This window comes from Chinchilla lanigera, unplaced genomic scaffold (genome assembly GCF_000276665.1).
Source record: "Chinchilla lanigera isolate Chin_1 unplaced genomic scaffold, ChiLan1.0 scaffold00044, whole genome shotgun sequence".
Taxonomy (NCBI): domain Eukaryota; kingdom Metazoa; phylum Chordata; class Mammalia; order Rodentia; family Chinchillidae; genus Chinchilla; species Chinchilla lanigera.
In genome coordinates, this window is record NW_004955445.1 from 10,375,698 (window position 1) to 10,386,402 (window position 10,705).

The 10,705-nt window shown below is 51.0% G+C and overlaps 1 protein-coding gene across 1 annotated transcript in view; it reads right to left on the reverse strand.

The window, feature by feature from the left end:
- The window catches only part of Eya2 (EYA transcriptional coactivator and phosphatase 2), a 151,378-nt gene that overhangs the window by 6,829 nt on the left and 133,844 nt on the right, over positions 1–10,705 (reverse strand). Inside the window, exons 10-11 of the mRNA XM_013518289.1 lie at positions 8,396–8,454; positions 3,126–3,286 (exon numbers count right to left, since the gene is read on the reverse strand). Of these exons, the coding sequence (XP_013373743.1) occupies positions 3,126–3,286; positions 8,396–8,454 (220 nt within the window). The remainder of the gene's footprint in view (positions 1–3,125; positions 3,287–8,395; positions 8,455–10,705) is intronic.

Consider the following 10,705-nt stretch of genomic DNA (forward strand, 5'->3'; position numbering starts at 1 on the left):
CCATCCACCCATCCACCCATCCACCCATCCACCCATCCATCCACTCACCTACCAACCCGCCCACCCATCTGGGGGAGACCACCACGCTGGGTTCTCTTGAGAAATTAAGCCCTCTGCCTCCATCTTTCCCTGACCATTACTTCCGCCCTGTCCACTGAGATCCACAGAGGCGGCTAGATTGAACTAGGTAGTCCTTAACTGGCTAAAAGCATGTGATCAAGTCCAGCAGAGATGCCAACGTGTCTCACTGAAGCACTGGGGTGAGAATCGCCTCCCCCACCCCACCGCCCGCCCAGGCTGATGGCTGGAATGGAGGCTCAAGCAAGAGCCTGTGAGAGTCCAGGGCTAAGACGTGAGATAACATCTCAGCTGAGGCCATGGGACAAAAAAGAATCATAGCTTCCTAGCAGTAAAGGTGCCAGGCTCGCATACATCAGACTATCGGTTGCAGTGCTAACTGGAGGGCTGTGTGCCTGGTGCAGAATTGCTCTGTTTTCCCTTACAGCCAGTGCCTGCCAAGTTTCTCTTCCCTAGCACTCCACCTTGACCCCCACCCATCTCCCTGATTGAAATCAATAAAAGTCATGAGCTTTTGGTCTTGTGGCCCTTTGTTTTGCACTGGGTCATCCCTGAGCGCCTCAACTGAAGAACAGTCTCTCTTTGTCTTTCTTTTGCATCCATGTGTCATATCGCCGGATGGGAGACCCGAATCCTCTGAGGGTGTTTTGGTATCCATCTATTCATCCATCTACCTATTCAACAAGGATTTCAGAAATGCCTTCTATGTGCTCAATATTGCACCAGGCACTGAATATACACAGATGAACAAAACATATAGATTATAGAGCTTGCATTGCTATGGTGGAGATAAACAATAAAAAATAGTAGTAACTAACACCCACCGAGTCCTTACTGTGTGTGGGGACCTGTGTCTTATTTCTCGTCATTCTCACGGCAGCCCTATCAGTGGACACTGATTTTACTTCTGTTTTTTAGGTGAAGAACAGGCACTGTGAGGCTGGCTGACTTGCTTAGCATAGGGAGGGAATAATGGAGACAGGTTTGGCAGTTAGTCTCCACACACCGAATACAAACTCTTTGAGAACAAGGGCCTTGTTTTTATTTTTATTTTTATTTTTTGCATTACAGGGGATTGAACCAATGCTGGGCCGGTGCCCTACCACTGAGCTACATCTCCAGCCCTTTTTTATTTTCATTCTGAGACATGGTCTTCCTAAGATGCACAGGCTGGACTTGAATTTTCAATCTTCCAGCTTCACTCTGGTATTGTGGGTGGGAGCAGCTGGGACTGTGGTTGGCGCCACCATGCCCAGTTCCCTTGTCCCTTCTGTTCACCACTGTGTCCACAGATGGGGCTCCTGACCACGGTCACATGAACTACTGGATGAATCCAGATTGCTTGGACTGGGGAGATAGCTCAGCAGCACAAGCGCCTGCCTGGCAAGTGTGAGGTCCTGAGTTCGATTCCTGGTACCAAAAAACAAACAAACAAACAAGAAACCAGACTGCTCTAAGCCTGTCTTCTAATTAGTCTACACTCTCTAGAGCATGAGGCTGCTGGTTCTCCTGCTCCGCATCACCTGGGCCCTGACCGGGATGGGAGCTGCTTGCTCCCGCCGGCCATTGCCTCCCTGTCTGCCCTGCCAAGCCCCTGCTCATCTCCCTCCTGTGCAGGAGTGGCGGAGCAGCAGGGTGGCCCTGACCTGAGACTGCTGCTTTCCTGCTGCAGTCCCCAGCCTCACATCGGAGAGGCCACTGAGAGTGACTGTGAGGGCAGAAGTGGTGGAGTTGTCTGGCGGGAGGCTCCCAGGTGGCTCCTCTGCCTGGGCTGTGTGATGCCGGGTAGGTCACTTACCCTTTCTGATCTGTTTCTGCGTCATACAACATAGTACGTTGGGAAGAGCCAATGACGTGCTGCAGTGAAAAGCCCTCAAAACGGAGCCTGCGCAGAGTAAGCACTGTGTAAACTGAGCTGTGGTCATGCCCGCCTCGGCACGGAGCTTCAGCAGGACGGATGAAGGATGAGATGGAAGGACTGCCTTCAAGGAGCAGTGGCCACCCAGGGAAAGCAGAGGCCACCCATGCAAAACAGAAGGAGCCGGTGATGAAAGCTGCCGTGTACCGGGTGATTGCTGCACCTGGACAGGCGCGCCTTCCACGCACATTCACAGCAGACTGCTCAGCACCCCTCTGAAGCAGAATTACTTTTCTTCCCATTTCACAGATCTGGAAACCAGATTCTGCCCATTGCCTAAGGCCACAGAGTGAGGCAGTGCCCTGCAGCAGAGGCCGGGGTCTTCTCCTCCCGGGAGCAGAGTGGGGAGCCCTAGAGGCTTCTGGCCTGGAGAATTCCAACCAGTGACCCAGGGCCCGGCCGCGTCCTGGCTAACCTTGTCTCCAGCCCCCCCTCCCCTCGGCGTCGTGCCCAGTGTGAGGAAGAAAGGCTGTCCTGTGCTTGAGCTAGCTCCACCCAGCTCTGCCAAGGGCCAGGCGGGAGGACCAGTGACTCCTGCACTCCTCCAGCTTCCCGCCTCCACGATCACTGGAGAATCGTACTACATGCAGATGTGGCGACAGTGGGCTGAAGTCATGCGCTTGTAACCAGCACCATCCAGGTGGCTCAGTGGCTGTCCCAGGGACCACTCCAGGTCCCCAGACTGAGGCATCTTGACACCCCCTGGGGGGCTTGCTGAACCCACATCCTGGCTGGCTGCCGGAGCTAGGAATCGGCATTGCTCACAGTCCTCGGGTGGGCTGAGGCTGAGACTGCACCCTGCGGACCTGGGCGGGAGCCCCCATGGTGCTGGCAGAGTCACCTGTGCCCTGGCCCAGCCTCTGCAGAGGAACTGCCCTAGAAGAGATGCCTAGTCCACCCCTTGGTTTCCTCACTGTCAAAAGAGAGGCGAAACCAGAGGTGGTGGCAAGGCACACATGTAATTCCAGAACTCTGGGAGGCTGAGGCAGGAGGATCAAAAGTTCCAGCCCAGCCTGGGAAATTTAGCTACTTGGCCTAAAAACACTGGGTCTGAGTGGAGAAGAGAGGCGAGGCGGTAAACTCAGAAGGCGCCTGGCCAGGGAAGGGGCGACAGCTCAGGGTCACTCACCGCCCACGTTGTTGCGGTAGGTATTGTACATCTCCTTCACGCGCCGGTAGCGGAAGGCCAGCTTCCTCATCCAGTCCACGCCGCCGTGCACGCCTGCCCCCAGGCACAGGCCAGCACCCGGGGCCGAGCCGTGGAAGCCGTCGGTGGAGAAGTTGTACGTGCTGGGGACGCGGAACCGGGCAGATGTGTTAGTGTGGGGGACGCCGGGCCGGGGGACCCACAGCAGGGCCTTGGGCCACCGTGAGCCCTCCGGTCATTCGCAGGGGCTGCGTGGGTGTGTCGGGGGTGGGGGACAAAGCTACTACACCACCTCCCCGGCACCTTGGCCTAAGTGGCACCCGTGTCCCTTTTTGAGCTCAGGAAAGCCTTCTGTGCGCTCCCTTTGGAATCTGACACCTGAAGGGAATTCCACAAAAATTGCCAGGAATCCCGGTCGCTAGGGAGGCTGATGCAAGAGGATCATGAATTTGAGGCCACCCTAGGTAAGGCCCTGTGTTAAATAAAAAGTAACAAGGACTGGGGATATAGTTCAGGGGTAGAGTGCTTGCCTAACATGCAGTCAGTTGATCACGAAAGAAGCTGTCAGTCAATCCCCACCACTTCCGGCACATCTTTCTAGGCCTGGCCACTCCCCTTTCATCCCTTCCGCGAATAACATGTCTTTGCACAGAAGTTCTCTTTTAATTTTTTAGTGAACGAGCTACAACCCATTGCCTAACTGGGACTTTGTGGATGTAAAACTCAGCCCACAGCAGCAGCTGGGCTGTGAAGTGCTACCGGTGGACAGGGACATTTCAGAAGTGGAATAATGTCAGGGACACAAAAAAGGGAAAGAGCTGGCGGCTCGCCCCGCGGCAGGACAGCTCCCTTCCCTCAGCCACAGCTCAGGTCCGGGTTTGCAAAGCTGCGGAGTAAGAAGTGTGGTGCTGCGGGCACCGGGGTGTGTGGGACAGCCGGACCAGAGGTCTAAGAGAAACAGAAGAGTAGGGGGAGGCAGGGCGGGCGGCCGCGGCGAGCAGAGTGAGCGTGGCTGGTTTTTTCTCTTTATACTGTTAGGTCGTTCTGCACTCTCTGTAAGGAGGGTACGAGTGGGAAAGAAGGACAGCTCACTGTGTAGAAGATGAGATGCAGGAGGAATGAAGTAGCAGTTGGAAACTGCATCGTAAACGCTCCCAGCAGCTTGCCCTGCCGTGACGGGGATGGGAATGACACGGGGGCCTTGCTCCCTGGTGACACAGGGCAGGGTGACCTGCTGCCCTCACTCACTGTCTAGCAGTAGGGCAGTCACCTCGGGGATCCCTGGGACAGGCAGCAGGGTCCCCCCAGAGTAGGCTATGGGGTAGTCATGGTGACTGTGACAGCAACTTGTATGTTCTTGTTGTTTCTGGGCCATAGAACCTGGTGTGTGTGTATATGCACATGTGTGTGCATGCAGGCACACTGGTGTAGAGGGTGTCAGTGCCCAGGGGTGTATATGTGCATATTTATATTTGTGTATGCATATGTGTACACATGTGTACACATACACATCATGTTAATATACATAAACATGCATATAAATATATACCAAATACATAGCTAAATGTACATATGCACATACATGTCCACTGTATATATAGTGTATATATGAATACATGCACGATATGTGCATACATATATATATGCACAAATCTCTAGTTACAGATATGCATTATGTTATAATTTATTTGAGAAGCACAATTATGTTGCAGATTACTGCCAACCATGAGGGAGCGTTTCCTAAAACAAAAGTAGTACACAAGGGCTGGGGATTTAGCTCAGCGGCACAGCACCTGCCTGGTAGGTGCGGGGTTGTAAGTTTGATTCCCAGTACCGGAAAAAAAAAAAAAAAGTAGTATACAAATCATAAGCGACACAACTTTCATTAAAACCTCACTGTTATAAAATAAATCACAATTTTTTCCAAAATAATAGAGTGACATTATTGTTCTGCAGATATTCTGATGTTTCAAGTCAGTCAAAAATATTTCCATTGTTCTTCATGTGGGAGTTGTGAGAATTGCTACTTTGTGTTTCATTTTGTTTTGAGACAGGGTCTGGTTATATAGTTCAGGTTGGCCACGAACTCAGTATGCAGCTGAGGCTGGCCTCAAATTTGTGGCCATCTTCCTGCCTCAGCCTCCTGCATGCTGGACTTCTTTCTCAACTTCTACCCCTTGTGCTGTCCTTTGCGGGAGGCCACATGTGGCCAGAGATTTGAATTCTGGGAATTTCTCAGCTGAGGGTGCCTTCTCCGGCAGTGCTGTCTGAGGCTCTGGCTGCTACACTTAGAGCATCCTCGGGTGGAGCCAGAGTGCCTGTCCTGTCCACACTGCTCCATGAGGTGGTCTCCAGGGCAACCGTGTGGATGTGGGGGGAGGAAGTCGATGACTGTGTGAGACAGAGCAGGAGGGAACAATACATTCGCCCATGTCACTTTCCATACATATTTGCGAGTGGAAGTGTGTGAAATTGGAAGCAAGGAACTCATAATGCTGGAAATGGTTAGCTTGAGATGCCAGGAATGTGAGCAATTAGTTTTCTCCTCTGCTCTCTACTAAATTACTCCAAAACTTAAAAGACCCATAGAAAATCTGGTATGACTGCTTCAACAGCCTTTTTGCACAAAAACTTCCCTCTGCTGGGAAGAGATGCCAGTGGACACAAACAGGGGCCGAGGATAAAAAAATATGTTCCGCTAGGAAAAGGGAGCAGCTAGCTACTCACACATGCAGACAGCCTCTGCCAAGGACTGCATCTGTGCTGGGTGCTTTTCTAGCAGGCTCTTATGCCCTGGAGCACAGCTCGTGGCTCTAGAACCTGTTTTTTCTCCTCCTTTTTTTTTTTCCTTTGGTTTTTTTGAGACAGGATCTGGCCATATAGTGTAGGCTGGCCTTGAACTCACTGTGCAGCCCAGATTGGTCTCGAACTTGAAGTGATCCTCCTGCCTCAGCCTCTTGAGTGCTGGGATTACAGGTGTACGCCATCACCACACCCGGCTAAACCTGCACTTTTAATGCCATGTTGTCCCTCTTCTCAGTGTAAAAGTTTCCATCTTGCTAGAATTTACTCTTGGAAAGGGACACCCTGACATCCATTTGGAAGATGCCCTGGCAAGAGATGGGGATTCCTTGTGCAAGGCAAGGGGGGCTGTCCAGGATGTACAGAGGGCTGGTAAGCCCTGGGGCCTGGGTCAGGCCGCCTGGTTTTCTGAATCTTGCCCCCCCCTGTGTGTGATCTTGTGAGCTTGGGCAGGCTTAGCCTCTCTGTGCCGCCCAGGTCCCAGCTGTGACATGGGATGATGGAGAGAGCATGCATCTCCTCGGGGAACCGTGAGGGTCAAGGGGCTGAGCGATGTGAAGCTTCGGGTAGGGTATGGCATGAAAGGAGGGTGCTGTGGGATTGGTTCTTACCCCTAACGGAAGAGCCTCAGACAAAGCAAAGAGATATGACACTTGGGCAGGGCGTGGTGGCGCACGCCTGTAATCCCAGCACTCGGGAGGCTGGGGCGGGAGGATCCTTGTGAGTTTGAGACCAGCCTGTGCTACAAAGTGAGCTCAAGGCCAGCCTGAACTGCATAGCAAGACCCTCTCTCAAAAAGACGAAAAAAAAGAGATCTGACACTTGGTACTTGGTGTACAGTAAGTACTCAGGAAATATTTCTTTCCTCCGTCACAGTTTGTCTTTTCTTTTGAACAGGGGAAAGGAAGAAAAGGAAAAAGAAAAAATATTTGTACATACAAAATAGTTAAGATAGTTATACAGCCAGTTTCTCTTAGCTCATTGAAAAGGAAGTTTTGTGCTAATATTGTTTGGACAAGATATCACGCCTATATTTTGTACTCTGAATAACTACTACCAAGACAACAAAATGCAGTGTATCAGCTATTGTGACTGTCTTACTAACCTGTTTTGAAACTCACTTTCACTGTTATGTTTATCTTTTTTTTCTTTAAAATTGAAAAAAAATCAATAAAATTTTAAAATATTAAAAAAGTATTTCTTGCACAAATCATGGGACCTTGGCTTCTACTAGGAAAAACCCCTTTGTACTGTGGATCCTTGAAGTGAGGTGTCTGACAGCAGAGCAGGAGATGGGGTGCCGTGTTCCAAGCCAGCTGGCAGCGCAGGAAATGATCCAAGTGGGGAGCCCTGGTCACTGGGTTGTGACCCAGAGCTTCCCTGAGGTGACTCGGTGGAAACGGCCAAACACAGCCGCCCCTGATCTGGCGCTGGTTTGGTCCAGATGCTGAGAAGTCCCGGTGGCCGCAGGAGCCCTCTCCCTGCCAGTCGGATTGCAGAAGGGACTTTCTGAGCAGGCTCAGGAGAGGGAGGCAGGCGTCTGGCCATCCATCACTTCCGACTCTGCTGGCCTTTGAAAAGACTCACAGAACTCAGCGGAGAGGAAATGAATGCTGATGCCTGGTTTTGGATGAAGTTGGGAGACCTCAGAAGCAAATACTAAGGGAAACGAAGAGGCACCCTACACCCAACACATTACTTGGTCGAAGGGTATTTTTGATGGGCCTAGAGGTGTTGAATTGTGATCATTTTGGATCAGCGAAGATTAACCATGGTTCCATTTTCATGGTTTCCCCAGGAGTGGGCCTGGAACATTCCAGCTGCGGTCCTCTGCAGCAGCCTTGTTGTAAGCTATTGGTTACTTCATTTCCAGAAACCAGGTCCTAGGAGTGTTTCCTCCAGAATGAGACACATCACTTACCCATTTAAGAAATGTTTCTTTGACTATGAATGATATCAGTTTGATGTTAAAACATATGCATTCTTATGAATGCAGTGAAAGCTCTGAAGACTATCAACCTTTTAAGAAGTCAAGGTCAGGGTGATGGAGTTTTTTACAGTATCACGTATTTTCTTAGTACAAGACAAGACAAAACAGGGCTGGGGATATAGCTCAGTGGCATAAGCACCTGCCTGGCAAGCACAAGGTCATGAGTTCTATCCCCGGTACCGCAACAACAACAACAAAAAAGACAAAACAAAAAACCTGAAAAGCCCGAACAGAGAGAGGTCAACATAAGCAGAGCCGGCAATGACAGATGATGGAAACAGGCTGAGGGTCGGGGTGGGTTATGAGTTTTGAATTTGGGGAAGCCCCAGTCCCAGTTCTGACCGGAAGGACAGCCATCTTGTCCTGATCACCAGTCCGTCCTTCCGACCCTACTTCCGACTTCAAGATGAGCTTGATCACCCACCAATCAAGAGGCACTTTGCACTCCCCAAATTCCTACCTTAAATCTTGGCCATTGTCATCTGACGAGACATCATCAACATGGATCTGGTCACAATCCTGCGGAGAATTTGGCAAGAACAGAAAGAAACATGCCTGGTTAATCTGAGGTAGGCCTTAGTGGGCTTCCTGAGCGCAGGGGTGGGGTGAGACTGAGGCAGGAGCCACAGCCGCGGGTTCTAGTCAGGCTTTGAACGTCAAGACCTTGGACTGAGTTTCATTGCGTCTTTCTCCTTGGTCTCCCTATAAGTGGGCAGGCTGGCTCTAAAAAGGGTGAAAAGACGACTTATCATCCTAGTTGGGATAGTTCTGCAGGGGACTCTTGCTCGGAACTGAGCCTATGTTGCCATCACCACAGAAAACTCCACGGATGCTGGTGCTCTAGAAGGACAAAGGAACTCGGCCAACAACTTCTTTACCAGGGTGATAGACTCCCTTAGGAAGAGTTTGCAGGGCCAAGGATATAGCTCAGCGGCATAAGCACCTGCCTGGCAAGTGCAAGGTCCTGAGTTTGATTCCCGGTACCAAAAAAAAAAGAAGAAAAGTTTGCAAAGTGGCTTATCTATTTAGACCAACCCATGTTGCAGAGTATTTTTTGAAACAATGGTCAATGTGCAAACTCAGGCTGGCTTCCTCTCTCTGTTTAGCTGCTCCTAGGAATTACGCACTTTGCCGTGCGGTCTGCACTCCTACATCCGGACCATCCTTTGGAGCTGAGCTGAGCTGAGCTGCCCTGGGCCTGCAGCACTTATTAAAGTCCTAACCCCGTATACTGCACTTCCCATGGTCTCTACTAGGGTTTGCCTCACTTTACCCAATTACTCGGCTCCTGTGGGTACCCAAGTTTAAGGCCTCTGATCACAGCCATCTATGTAGACGGAAAGACCCCAGCGCCAGCAATCTAGACATGCTCCTGGAATTGGAGTTTAGAGGCGACGCTGACTTTACAGACCCAGGTGCAGAGAGAACAAAATGAACAGCAGATCCCCCTGGAGCAACACCTCGCAGACCCCTCAGTTCTTCCTCAGGCCCTAGGGCCCCGCTGAGGCCACACAGCCTCAGGCCCCGGGACAGGGTTCTAGGGCTGTCCTTGATGTCAGGGGAAAGGCATGTGAGGAGGCTCTGTTTTTCTCATTTGAGAGGGGGTTGTCAAGGGCGCTAAAGTGCGACAACAGTAGCGATCACATTCTGGACTTCATAAAATACTGTGACGCTCAGCGAGACACTACCTCATACTGCAGCAGCTGACCTGGATCGAGTTACCCACCGCGCAGGCGGTGTAGGAGTGGGACAGTGCAGAGGACTGGTGGCTTGAGGGGGCTTTGGGGAGGAGAATCCGATGCCCCTACCAGTGCCACCGCCTCTCCGCCAGGTGTGGCACTGGCCGCTGAGATGGAGGCAGATGGATCTGTGTGGATCTTAGGCTACTTCTGATCTCTCTTGTTCAACGTGTGACCATCCTGGGGGGCACAGAGTGGGGCCCTGGCAAAGGCATCCCCACAGCCTTGACGCACGTGAGATGTGAGATGCAGTCAGGCTGTGACCCACCCGGGGCAGTCACTACCTCGAGGGACTTGCACTTCCTGCCCCGGAAAACCACCGGCAAAGTGCGTGGGCAAGGATGGCCATCATAGCCATCAGCCCGGTGACGGCCAGGGGATGCCTGCTATGCCGGTGACTGCGGGTAGCTGATGAAACACGGTGTATCCATTCAGTGGGATCCCACCCAGCGCCTCCGAGAATGGGGCAGATCTTTACGTCAGCACATAGGAATGTTTCTGAGACATCTTAGAGCATGGCAACAGCAGGTTAGAGAATGACACATTCTCTATGACTTCCTGTGCACAGTGACACGAACCTATCAAAACATCAGGTATTTCATATGGCGCTAGACAATACATAACAGGGAAAAGAAAGATCTGGAAGCTCACACATCTGGGTGGAAGATCCCCGTGGAAGGCACTGGGGTTGGTTGGTGGTCAAAGGTGGTTTAAGTCTTGAAATGCTTTCATTTTTAAAAAATGTGGGAGGATTATAGATATATATGTACGGCGTTTGAAATACATACACATACCCACACTATCTGTCTATCCATCTATCTATCTATCTATCTCTTTAGAAAAACTAATTTAAAATTTCTCACTGGGAAAGAGACAAGATCTCACATTGGATAGAAGCTAACACTTTAAAAAAAATACATATTTATTTTTGCAGTACTTGGGATTGAACCCAGGGCCTCTGCACTAAGCCGTATCCCCAGACCTTTGTTATTTTTGATTTTAAGACAGGGTCTCGCTAATCTGCTAACTTG